This window comes from Mobula birostris, chromosome 1 (assembly GCF_030028105.1).
Source record: "Mobula birostris isolate sMobBir1 chromosome 1, sMobBir1.hap1, whole genome shotgun sequence".
In the NCBI taxonomy this organism is placed as follows: Eukaryota; Metazoa; Chordata; class Chondrichthyes; order Myliobatiformes; family Myliobatidae; genus Mobula; species Mobula birostris.
Window position 1 is genome coordinate 4,555,494 of NC_092370.1, and position 13,215 is coordinate 4,568,708.

General features: G+C 44.0%; 1 protein-coding gene across 2 annotated transcripts in view; it reads right to left on the reverse strand.

Moving 5' to 3' along the window:
* Positions 1 to 8: 8 nt before the first annotated feature.
* Positions 9 to 13,215, reverse strand: part of ints8 (integrator complex subunit 8) — a 117,297-nt gene continuing 104,090 nt past the window's right edge. For both annotated transcript variants that reach the window (XM_072251759.1, XM_072251765.1), the window contains exons 26-28: positions 12,902 to 12,966; positions 3,056 to 3,099; positions 9 to 263 (exon numbers count right to left, since the gene is read on the reverse strand). In XM_072251759.1, coding sequence (XP_072107860.1) covers positions 147 to 263; positions 3,056 to 3,099; positions 12,902 to 12,966 — 226 coding nt within the window. In that variant the 3' untranslated portion in view covers positions 9 to 146. The remainder of the gene's footprint in view (positions 264 to 3,055; positions 3,100 to 12,901; positions 12,967 to 13,215) is intronic.

The following is a 13,215-nucleotide window of genomic DNA, read 5'->3' on the forward strand; positions in this document are numbered from 1 at the left end:
TTGAAACATTTTTGAAACAATTGTTATTTGCATTATTTTATTATGAAATTTAACAAATTACACAAGCAGTGTTATCCGGCAAATGCTTCAACTAAATACTGTAAGTGTCTCAGGTGCCTGCTTCAAAAGTTTGCATCAATTAACAGTCAAAAGTAAAGTTTTGCCATGGCTTGCAGAAACTTCTTTTTTCTCTTCTGTGCTGCTAACTGCAGCACCTCCTCGGGATTACTGGAGTTGAGCTCTGCTTGTCCAATGGCTTTAATCTAGAAAATATTTAAACTACTATCAAAATGGGTCATAAATTATGCACAAGCTATATGAACTTGGATCATTTCCACAAGGAAATAAGTCTTGCGGCTCAGTGAGGTTTCTTTATGTTGTCATCGCCAGAGGTGGTAGTGGGGATAATCTACCATTACCTATTAAATGCTGCCAATGATGTGCACCTCAAATAGCCTCTGCCAACCAAGTCCAGGCCCTGGCCTTCATGTGTGGCTTTGCTACTAAGCCCAGTGGAATAGTTTCTACTGACAGGAGAAAGGCCAAAGGTGGGTTACGGGCCCCTTAAAATCAGTCGTTTCGGCCAGATGGGGCTCATTAGGTGTGGTCGCCAGCTCATCTAGGACAAGGACAACATTGCAAACCTCTGCTGTCTTGTGGCTATACCCACTTGGGGGGGAGGCTTCAGGAGTAAACCTTGGGGGGAGGGGGGGAGAGGTCGAGCTGGAGACCCAAAGGCAGTCTTGCAGTGAGTTCAATGCTGTCCAGTAATTCTTCCAGCACCATTGGTGCCGAACTACTGGTCTCTGTTGTTCCTTTGCATGAAGAGCGGTAGTTTGCTGTCTGTAAGGAGTTTGTACGTGCTCTCTGTGACCATGTGGGTTTCCTCTCACATTTTCAAAGACATATGGTTAGCAATAGTGAGTTAAGGGCATGCAATGTTAGCAATGGTGATAACTTGCAGGCTGTCCCCAGTGCATCCTTGCTGATTGATGCAAATGATGCATTTTGCCACGTTTTGATATTTTATGTGAAGGTAGAGCAGTGGATGTGTATATAGATTTTGGTAAGATTCCCACTGGTAGGCTCATTCAGAAAGTCAGGAGGCATGGGATGCAAGGAAACCTGGCTCTGTGGATTCTGAATCGGCTTGCCCATAGAAGGCAGAGAGTGGCATGAGATGGAGTGTATTCTTCCTGGAGGACCAGTGGTATTTTGAAGGAATTTGTTCTGGGACCCCTGCTCTTTGTGGATTTTTTTAAATATATATAAATGCCTTGGAAGAGTAAGTGGAATGGTGAGTTAGGTGTTTCGATGACACAACGGTTGGAGTTGTGGATACTGTGGAGGGTTGGGGATTGCAACAGAACATTGACAGGATGCAGAGAAATGGCGGGAGTTCAACCCGGAAAAGTGAAATTCGCTTTGGCAGGTTGAATTTGAAGGCAGAATACAGAGTTAATGGCAGGATTCTTAGCAGTGTGAAGGAACAGAGGGATCTTCAGGTCAATGTCCATAGATCCCTCAACATTGCTGGGCATGGTGAGGTGGATGTCTGGGAGAACTGAGTTTGAGCTGTGAGATAATGTTGCAGTTCTATAAAACCCTGGTTAGACCACACTTGTAATACTGTATTCAGTTCCAGTCACCTTGTTACAGGAAGGATGTGGAAGCTTTAGAGAGGGTGCAGAGGAGATTTACCAGGTGCTGCCTGGATTAGAGAGCATGTTTTATTAAGGTAGGTTGAGTTAAGTTAGGGTTTTTATCTTTGGAACAAAGGAGGATAGGAGGTGACTTGATAGAGGTGTACAAGATGCTAAGAGGCATCGATAGTGAACAGCCAGAGACATTTTCCCAGCATGGAAATGGCTAACGCCAGCAGACACAATATTGGAAGAAAGTAGAGGGGGATGATAGAGGCCAGCTGTATGGTTTTAGAGAGTGGTGTGTGTGTGGAACACCCTACCAGGTTGTGAGAGAGGCAAATACATTGGAGGCATTTGAGAAACAGATAGGCACGAGAGAAAAATGAATTAAAATCAGGTTTAAGATCACTGGCCTATGTTGTGAAATTTGGTGTTTTGGGGTAGTAGAACATTGTAATTTATTTTTAATGTATTGCAATAAGATATACATCTTACAGTGTATATATAAATTTTAAATTAGTGCAGAAAGAGGGGAAAAATAGTGAGGTAATGTTCATGGGCTCAATGTCCATTCGGAAATAAGAAATGGAGATGAGTCCATGACCGGATCAGCCCTGATCTTACTGAATGGTGTAGCAGGCTCGATGGGCCAGATGGCCTTCTACCTCCTATTTCTTATGCTTTTATGATCTTAGAGCAGGATAAAAGGTTGGCACAACAGGGTAGTAGTGTGTTACAGTGTTCCATGTTTAACATATCTGTGCCAAATGTCCTGTTGTCCCATTTCCCCTAGCTCGTTCCTATCCATGTACTTACACTGCTGGTGGTAGTGGAGTAAAGCTCCCACTATGCTCCTGTCTCAGAGTCTCTCACACCAAGTCCAGCTCCTGGCCTTCATGTGTGGTTTAGCTACTAAGCCCAGCTGAACCATTTCTACTGACAGAAGGGGTAAAGGCAGGTTACTGGTTCAACGCTGACTGGCAACTCCTGCGATGCTGCTGGTGCCAAACTCTCTGCCGTTCCTTTGGATTCATCAGCTGTGTGGAGAAGCGGGGGCCTGCTAAATGGGCAACAGCTTGCTCCATATCGTACTGTCCAGGCTTGCTTATGTAGACAGTTAGGACACAATATTTACGGTCAAACCTGACCAATGGAGGGCTTCAACTATTTCTCGATTACTTGTAAAAATAACTAGCGACCAGCAACTTCCCTTTCTCCATGAATATACATAAAAATGATTCAGCACAAGGCAATGGCCATTCAGAATGCACCAATTCGAGAACAAACTAGCTCAGTAATTAGAAAATTGTTATTTGTGACATCCATACATACAAACCAGCAAGCTACAAAGTGATATCTCCACACACGTGCATGAAATGTAATCCAAGCACCAGAATTCGTAGACTTACCGCTATTTGCCGTTTGTCTGTTTCCCCTCTTTTGTGATGGATGTCTGCAAAATCTGTCAAGAAAAATTTCTATTTGAGAGTGGCGTTTCATTTGCAGTTTTTGTGGACTTTTTTGGATCTGTCCTGGATCCAGTACGTGAGTGCGATTAGGGAAAAAGCAAAGCAGTGCCTCTGCTTCTTCAGAAGTTTGTGAAGATTCAGCACGACATCTAAAACTTTAACAAAATTCTATAGATGTGTGGTGTAGAGTATATTGACTGGCTGCATCACAGACTAGTATGAAAACACCAATGGCCTTGAATAAAAAAGCCTACAAAATATAATGGAAAGGGCCCAGCATATCGCAGGTAAACCCCTCCCCATCACTGAGCACATCTACATGAAGCATTGTCACAGGATAGCAGCATCCATCATCAGGGACCCCACCAGCCAGGCCATGCTCTCTTCTCGCTGCTGCCATCAGGAAGGTGGTACAGGAGCCTTGGGCCCCACACCACCAGGTTCAGGAACAGTTTCTATCCCTCAACCATCAGGCTCTTGAACCAAAGGGGATAATATCACCCACCCCATCGCTATGGACTCAGTTTTGAGGACTCTGTCTTGTGTTCTCAGTATTTGGTGCTCATTTATTATTTTTTTCTTCTTTGTATTTACTGTGAATGCCCACAAGAAAATTAATTTCAGGGTGGTATATGATAGTAAATTTACTTTAAAATTTAAACAGGTAAATGAAAGCTAACTTAAGGGTTCTCACAGCATACAGTACATCTATTGCGTTATGAAGGTGACCCGTCGCATTCTATGGTCAAAACAAGCAACACCAAAAACGACACCGTTATATTTTTAAAATTAAGTGATTATAATACTATTTAGATGAGAGGAGGCATAAATCTCGACCAGTCCCAATTTAATTTCAGAGTACAGTACTTAGAAGTTCAAAATGCCATGAACCATAATCTCTCAAAAAAAGTGCACCAGCAGCTTCTAATTGAGAGAACACAGTAATTAGTCTGAAAGGGGGTTGAGTTCCACACCGAGGATTCAGAATGTGACACTATACATTCAGTGGTACACTGTTTCTACCCCTGCTAAGTAGTGCGATCGCTGTTACTGTGGAGCAGTACCACAACATTCACAGGCACTGTTCAATACATTAAAACAAAACACCCTGCTACATGTGTAGATTATTACACATTGCATGTTTTATTCAAGTACAACATTCCAAAAAAAAACAAACCCTTATAGTAACATCTGCACCTGAAAGGATATTTCAGACCCACTGAACACACGTGTGCACACAGACAGCTTAAACACACTTAAAACTTTATTCCACTAATATTTACACACAACTATTTATCATTAGTCACCTAAACATTTAATTCCACTAATATTTGTGGCGGTATGGTAGTGTAGCGATCAGTTTAACGCTGTTACAGTGCAGCTACCCGTGTTCAATTCCTGCTGCAGTCTGCAGAGTTTGTATGCTCTCCCTGTGACCTCTGGGTGCTTCGCGTTCCACGTTAGTCGGGGAACTGGTCATGTGGGTGTAAACACAAAATAATCTGCAGATGCTGGGGTCAAAGCAACACTCACAACACGCTGGAGGAACTCAGCAGGTCGGGCCGCATCAGTGGAAACCATCGGTCGATGTTTCGGGCCGGAACCCTTCATCAGGACTGAAGAGGGAAGGGGCAGAGGTCCTATAAAGAAGGTGGGGGGAGGGTGGGAAGGAGAAGGCTGGTAGGTTCCAGGTGAAAAACCAGTAAGGGGAAAGATAAAGGGGTGGGGGAGGTGATAGGCAGGAAAGGTGATGAAAGAATAGGGGAAAACACAATGGGTAGTAGAAGGAGGCGGAACCATGAGGAAGGTGATAGGCAGCTGGGGGAGGAGGCAGAGTGACATAGGGATAGGGGAAGGGAGGGGGAGGGAATTACTGGAAGTTGGAGAATTCTATGTTCATACCAAAGTAGAAGGAGGCGGAACCAAGAGGTATGAACATAGAATTCTCCAACTTCCGGTAAGTCCCTCCCCCTCCCTTCCTCTATCCCTATGTCACTCTACCCCCTCCCCCAGCTGCCTATCACCTCCCTCATGGTTCCGCCTCCTTCTACTACCCACTGTGTTTTCCCCTATTCCTTCTTCACCTTTCCTGCCTATCACCTCCCTGCTTCCCCCCCCCACCCCTTTATCTTTCCCCTTACTGGTTTTTCACCTGGAACCTACCAGCCTTCTCCTTCCCACCCTCCCCCCACCTTCTTTATAGGACCTCTGCCCCTTCCCTCTACAGTCCTGACGAAGGGTTCCGGCCCGAAACGTCGACTGATCGTTTCCACGGATGCTGCCTGACTTGCTGAGTTCCTCCAGCGTGTTGTGAGGGTCACATGGGTGTAATGGGCGGCGTGAGCTGGTTGGGCCGGAAGGGCCTATTACTGTGCTGTAACTCGAAATAAAACCAAAAATAAATTTAAATACACACAGCTATTTATCCTAATTCACTTAAAAATTTTATTCCGTTAATACTTCCACACATACATGCACGTACACGCATGAACACACATGTAGACACTCATTATATATCCCAAAACAGTTTTGCATCCTATCAATGTCATCCTAACCTCTGCTTTGGAAAACCAGAACTGGCTTGCCCACAGAAGGCAAAGAGTGGTTGTTGATGGGTCATTTTTGGCATGTAGGTCGGTCACCAGTGGTGTGCCTCAGGGATCTGTTCTGGGATCCCTGCTCAGAGGCTTTTCCCCAGGGCTGAAATGGCTAGCACGAGAGGGCACAGTTTTAAGGTGCTTGGAAGTAGGTACAGAGGAGATGTCAGGGTTAAGTTTTTTTTATGCAGAGTGGTGAGTGCGTGGAATGGGCTGCTGGTGACAGTGATGGAGGTGGATACGATAGGGTCTTTTAAGAGACTCCTGGATAGGTACATGGAGCTTAGAAAAATAGAGGGCTATGGGTAACCCTAGGTAATTTCTAAAGTAAGGACATGTTCAGCATGAAGGGCCTGTATTATGTTGTAGGTTTTCTATGTTTCTAATATTTACAAGTGAAATTATTTATACTTGTCTAAATATTTTTTTCCTGCCAAGCCAGGCAAAGGAAGTACAAGTTACTGATTTTGTGACGTGTTTAACAGCCAAATGAGTATTAGTCTGGAATTACCAACTTTCTGATAAACAGTTCATAACAATATGCTATTAATGTTCCTCAGGGAACAATCCATCTTCAACATAGCTAAACATGAATCTGTTGCATTCAGTGCCAGATGATTGTGGAGGCAACGTCATTGGGTATATTTAAAGCAGAGGTTGATAGGTTCTTGATTAGTCATGGTGTCAAAGGTTACGGGGTGGGGGAAGGCAGAAGAATGAAGTTGAGAGGGATAATAAATCAGCCATGATGGAATGGCAGAGCAGACTTGTTGGGCTGAATGGCCTAATTCTGCTCCTATGTCTTATGGTCTTATTAAAGTATTTTGGAGGTTTCTGAAAAATAAAATCACTTGAAATTATAAAGACAAGGGATTCTGCAGACGCTGGAAATCCAGAGCAACACACAAAATGCTACAGGAACTCAGCAGGCCAGGCAGCACCTATGGAGAGGAAGAAGCCAGATAAAGTGGTGGGGGAGGGGATGGAGCACAAGTGGGCCGGGTGAAGGGGAAGGTGGGTGGGTTGGGAAAGAGGGTGAGTGAGAAGCTGGGAGGTGACAGGTGGAAAAGGTAAAGGGATGAAGAAGGAATCTGATCAGAAAGGACAGTGGACTATGGGAGGAAGGGAAACACAGGAGGGGCACCCTAAGGAGGTGGTGGACAAGAGAGGAGAAGAGAAGGGGAAAGGAATCACTGGAAGTTAGAGAAATCAGTGTTTAAGCCGTCAGGCTGGAGGACAGCAACATGGAATATGAGAGTAGCCTCATTGTGAACACAAAGGAGGCCATGGACAGACATGTTGGAATAGGAATGGGAATTAGAATTAAAATGGGTGGATTCTGGGAAATCTCACCTTCTGTGGCAGACAGAGCAAAGGTACTCGATGAAGCATTCCCTTAATCTGTGTCGGGTCTCACCAATCTAGAGTAGACCACCCTGGATATAGCAGATGACCCCTACAGACTCATAGATGAAATGTTGCTTTACCTGTTTGGACTCTTGAAGGACCCTGAATGGTTGTGAGGGAGGGGGTACAGCACGCGTCTACTTGCAGAGACAAGTGCCAGGAGGGAGATCGATGGGGAGGAAGACCATAAGACAAAGGAGCAGAAGTAGGCCATTCAGCCCATCGACTCTGCTCCGCCATTTTATCATGAGCTGATCCATTCTCCTATTTAGTCCCACTCCTCCGCCTTCTCACCATAACCTTTGATGCCCTGGCTACTCAGATACCTATCAATCTCTGCCTTAAATACACCCAATGACTTGGCCTCCACTGCTGCCCGTGGCAACAAATTCCACAGATTCACCACCTTCTGACTAAAAAAATTTCTTCGCATTTCTGTTCTGAATGGGTGCCCTTCAATCCTTAAGTCATGCCCTCTCATACTAGACTCCCCCATCATGGGAAACAACTTTGCCACATCCACTCTGTCCATGCCTTTCAACATTCGAAATGTTTCTATGAGGTCTCCCCTCATTCTTCTAATCTCCAAGGAATACAGTCCAAGAGCAGACAAACGTTCCTCATATGTTAACCCTCTCATTCCCGGAATCATTCTAGTGAATCTTCTCTGTACCCTCTCCAACGTCAGCACATCCTTTCTTAAATAAGGAGACCAAAACTGCCCACAGTACTCCAAGCGAGGTCTCACCAGCGCCTTACAGAGCCTCAACATCACATCCCTGCTCCTATACTCTATTCCTCTAGAAATGAATGCCAACATTGCATTCGCCTTCTTCACTACTGACTCAACCTGGAGGTTAACTTTAAGGGTATCCTGTATGAGGACTCCCAGGTCCCGTTGCATCTCAGAACTTTGAATTCTTTCCCAATTTAAATAATAGTCTGCCTGTTTATTTTTTCTGCCAAAGTGCGTAACCATACACTTTCCAACATTGTACTTCATTTGTCACTTCTCTGCCCATTCTTCCAATCTATCCAAGTCTCTCTGCAGACTCTCTGTTTCCTCAGCACTACCGGCCCCTCCACCTATCTTCGTATTGTCAGCAAACTTAGCCACAAAGCCATCTATTCCATAATCCAAATCGTTGATGTACAATGTAAAAAGAAGCGGCCCCAACACTGATCCCTGTGGAACACCACTGGTAACTGGCAGCCAGTCAGAATAGGATCCCTTTATTCCCACTCTCTGTTTCCTGCCAATCAGCCAACGCTCTATCCACGTACGTAACTTTCCCGTAATTCCATGGGCTCTTATCTTGTTAAGTAGCCTCATGTGTGGCACCTTGTCGAAGGCCTTCTGAAAATCCAAATATACAACATCCACTGCATCTCCCTTGTCTAGCCTACTGGTAATTTCCTCAAAAAATTGTAATAGGTTTGTCAGGCAGGATTTTCCTTTAAGGAATCCATGCTGAGTTCTGCCTATGTTGTCATATGCCTCCAGGTACTCTGTAACCTCATCCTTGACAATCGACTCCAACAACTTCCCAACCACCGACGTCAAGCTAACAGGTCTATAATTTCCTTTTTGCTTCCTTGCCCCCTTCTTAAATAGCGGAGTGACATTTGCTATCTTCCAGTCTTCCGGAACCATGCCAGAATCTATCGACTTTTGAAAGATCATCGCTAATGCCTCCGCAATCTCCACAGCTACTTCCTTCAGAACATGAGGGTGCATTCCATCTGGTCCAGGAGATTCATCTCCCTTTGAACTATTCAGCTTCCTGAGTACTTTCTCTGTCGTAATTGTGACTGCGCACACTTCTCTTCCCTGCCACCCTTGAGTGTCTGGTATACTGCTGATGTCTTCCTCAGTGAAGACCGATGCAAAATACTCATTCAGTTCCTCTGCCATCTCCTTATCTCCCATTACAATTTCTCCAGCATCATTTTTTATCGGTCCTATATCTACTCTCACCTGTCTTTTACTCTTTATATACTTGAAAAAGCTTTTAGTATCCTCTTTGATATTATTTGCTAGCTTCCTTTCATAGTTCATCTTTTCTCTCTTAATGACCTTCTTGGTTTCCTTTTGTAAGGTTTTAAAAACTTCCCAATCCTCTGTCTTCCCACTAATTTTTGCTTCCTTATATGCCCTCTCCTTTGCTTTAACTTTGGCTTTGGCTTCTCTTGTCAACCACAGTTGCATCCTTTTTCCACTCGAAAATTTCTTCTTTTTTGGAATATTGATGTCTTGCACATTCCTCATTTCTCACATAAACTCCAGCCACTGCTGCTCTGCCGTCTTTCCCGCCAGTGTCTCTTTCCAGTCAACTTTGGCCAGTTCCTCTCTCATGCCACTGTAATTTCCTTTACTCCACTGAAACACCGACACATCAGATTTCGGTTTCTCTTTTCCTAATTTCACAGTGAACTCAATCATGTTATGATCACTGCCTCCTAAGGGTTCCTTCACCTTAGTCTCTCTAATCAGCTCCGGTTCATTACACAATACCCAATCCAGTACAGCCGATCCCCTAGTGGGCTCAACAACAAGCTGTTCTAAAAAGCCATCTCACAGACATTCTACAAATTCTCTCTCTTGAGATCCAGTGCTGACCTGATTTTCCCCAATCTACTCGCATGTTAAAATCCCCCACAATTATCATAACACTGCCCTTCTGACAAGCCTTTTCTATTTCCAGTTGTAATTTGTAGTCCACATCCCTGCAGCTGTTTGGAGGCCTATAAATAACTGCCATCAGGGTCCTTTTACCCCTGCTATTCCTTAGCTCAACCCATAAAGATTCTGCACCCTCTGATCCCATATCACCTCTTTCTAATGATTTAATATCATTTCTTACCAATAAAGCCACGCCTCCCCCTCTGCCTACCTTCCTATCCTTCCGATACACTGTGTATCCTTGGACGTTCAGCTCCCAGAGACATGCATCCTTTAGCCAGGTCTCAGTGATGGGCACAATATCATACCTGCCAATCTGTAGCTGTACAACAAGATCATCCACCTTATTCCTTATGCTGCGTGCATTTAAGTACAACACCTTAAAGAGCGGACAAAGGAGCCACAGAGAGGGCGATCTGCACTGAAAGGGGCTTGGAACAGGCAACATCGTATTCACTAAAATAGTTGCTGAATGTGTGCTTGAAGATCATAAAATATCAACTGCTAGCACGCAGCACAGAAACAGCTTCTTTGATCCATCTAGGCCATACCGAACTAATAACCTACCTAGTCCCGTCAACCTGAAACACGACCATAGCTCTCCATACCCCTCCCATGCATGTACCTATCCAAATGTCTCTTAGCTGTTGCAATCAAACCCCCAGCCACGACTTGCACCGGCAGCTGGTAACACACTCTCACCACCCTCAGCAAAGAGTTCCCTTCATGTTCCACTTACGCATTTCATCTTTCACCCTTACCCCATGAACTGTAGTTGTAGTCTCACGCAACGTCAGTGGAAAAGGCCTGTTTACATTTAGCCCATCTATACCCCACATCATTTTGTACACCATAGAACCATAGAAAAACTACAGCACAGAAACGGGCCTTTTGGCCCTTCTTGGCTGTGCCGAACCATTTTCTGCCTAGTCCCACTGACCTGCACACGGATCATATCCCTCCATACACCTCCCATCCATGTAACTGTCCAATTTATTCTTAAATGTTAAAAAAGAACCCGCATTTACCACCTCGTCTGGCAGCTCATTCCATATTCCCACCACTCTCTGTGTGAAGAAGCCCTCCCTAATGTTCCCTTTAAACTTTTCCCCCCTCACCCTTAACCCATGTCCTCTGGTTTTTTTCTCCCCTTGCCTCAGTGGAAAAAGCCTACTTGCATTCACTCTATCTATACCCATCATAATTTTATATATCTCTATCAAATCTCCCCTCATTCTTCTACACTCCAGGGAATAAAGTCCTAACCTATTCAACCTTTCTCTGTAACTGAGTTTCTCAAATCCCGGCAACATCCTTGTAAAGCTTCTCTGCACTCTTTCAACCTTATTTATATCCTTCCTGTAATTTGGTGACCAAAACTGAACACAATACTCCAGATTCGGCCTCACCAATGCCTTATACAACCTCACACTTGTCAGTATTAAACTCCATCTGCCATTTTTCAGCCCATTTTTCCAGCTGGTCCAAGTCCCACTGCAGGCTCTGAAAACCTTCCTCACTGTCTACTACACCTCCAATCTTTGTATCATCAGCAAATTTGCTGATCCAATTTACCACATTATCATCCAGATCATTGATATAGATGACAAATAACAATGGACCCAGCACTGATCCCTGTGGCACACCACTAGTCACAGGCCTCCACACGGAGAAGCAATTCTCTACTACCACTCTTTGGCTTCTTCCATTAACCCAATGTCTAATCCAATTTACCACCTCTCCATGTATACCTAGCGACTGAATTTTCCTAACTAACCTCCCATGCGGGACCTTGTCAAAGGCCTTACTGAAGTCCATATAGGCAATATCCACTGCCTTCCCTTCATCCACTTTCCTGGTAACTTCCTCAAAAAACTCCAAGACATTGGTCAAACATGACCTAGCACGCACAAAGCCATGTTGACTCTCCCTACTAAGTCCCAGTCTATCCAAATGCTTGTAGATTCTGTCTCTTAGTACTCCCTCCAATAAATTACCTACTACCGAGGTTAAACTTACCGGACTATAATTTCCCGGATTACTTTTCGATCCTTTTTTAAACAACGGAACAACATGAGCCACTCTCCAATCCTCCGGCGCCTCACCTGTAGACAGCGACATTTTAAATATTTCTGCCAGGGCCCCTGCAATTTCAACACTAGTCTCCTTCAAGGTCCGAGGGAACACCCTGTCAGGTCCCGGGGATTTATCCACTTTAATTTTCCTCAAGACAGCAAGCACCTCCTCCTTTTCAATCTGTACAGTTTCCATGATCTCACTACTTGTTTCCCTTAATTCCATAGACTTCATACCAGTTTCCTTAGTAAATACAGATGCAAAAAACCTATTTAAGATCTCCCCCATTTCCTTTGGTTCCGCACATAGCCGACCACTCTGATCTTCAAGAGGACCAATTTTGTCTCTTACAATCCTTTTGCTCTTAATACACCTCATCAAATCTCCCCTCATTTTCCTATGCTCCAGCGATTCAATTCCCAACCTGTTCAACCCTTCCCTATAGTTCATGTCCTTAAGTCCATGCAACAGCATTCAGTTCCTGATTGTTGTAATATTTTAAAAGTACCGATCAAGAAATACCATCAACTTTTATGCAAATTCTGTAGACACAATTTTGTCTTAACATAGAACATAAACCAGAGCGATTATTGTACACATGACCTGAAATTAACTAAAGACACGCTGTCTTACTACTATAAGACCATAAAACATTTGGCCCATCGAGTCCGCTCCACCATTCCATCCTGGTTGATTTATTACCTCTCTCAACTCCATTCTCCTGCCTTCTTCCCGTAACCTTTGACACCCTAACCTATCTATGAACCTCCACTTTAAATATACCCAATGACTTAGCCTCAACAGCCATTTATGACAATTAATTCCACAGTTTCACCACCCACTGGCTGAAGAAATTGCTCCTCATCTGTTCTAAAGGGACATCCTTCCAATCAGAGGCTGTGTCCTCTGGTCCTGGGGTGGACAAGCAACGTAACATTCATGAGCAGGTGGTGGTGAAGGCTGTTCCACGAAATGATAAAATACACCAAACAATTTCATTAGCACAGATAGAGAAAAGGATACGTGTCAAGTATTCTAAGATGGTGATATCCCAGATGTAATCATAATAGGAATCCATTGCATCATGACTGAAATTATAAATGGAAAAGTTAGGAAATTTACATGGTCCAATGACATTTTGGGTATCTGTCAGATACTTCCACGTTCTTCAAAGGAAAGCACCTTCTACATTTTGGTCAGTACGCTCCAATATGAAACAAAAAATTAGCAATTCACAAGATCAAAACTCACAGCTTCTAGAAGTCTGAATTAAAACAGAAAACCAATTGGGCGGTAGTAGTAGAAAGAAACAAATAACATTTCAGACTGAACACTTC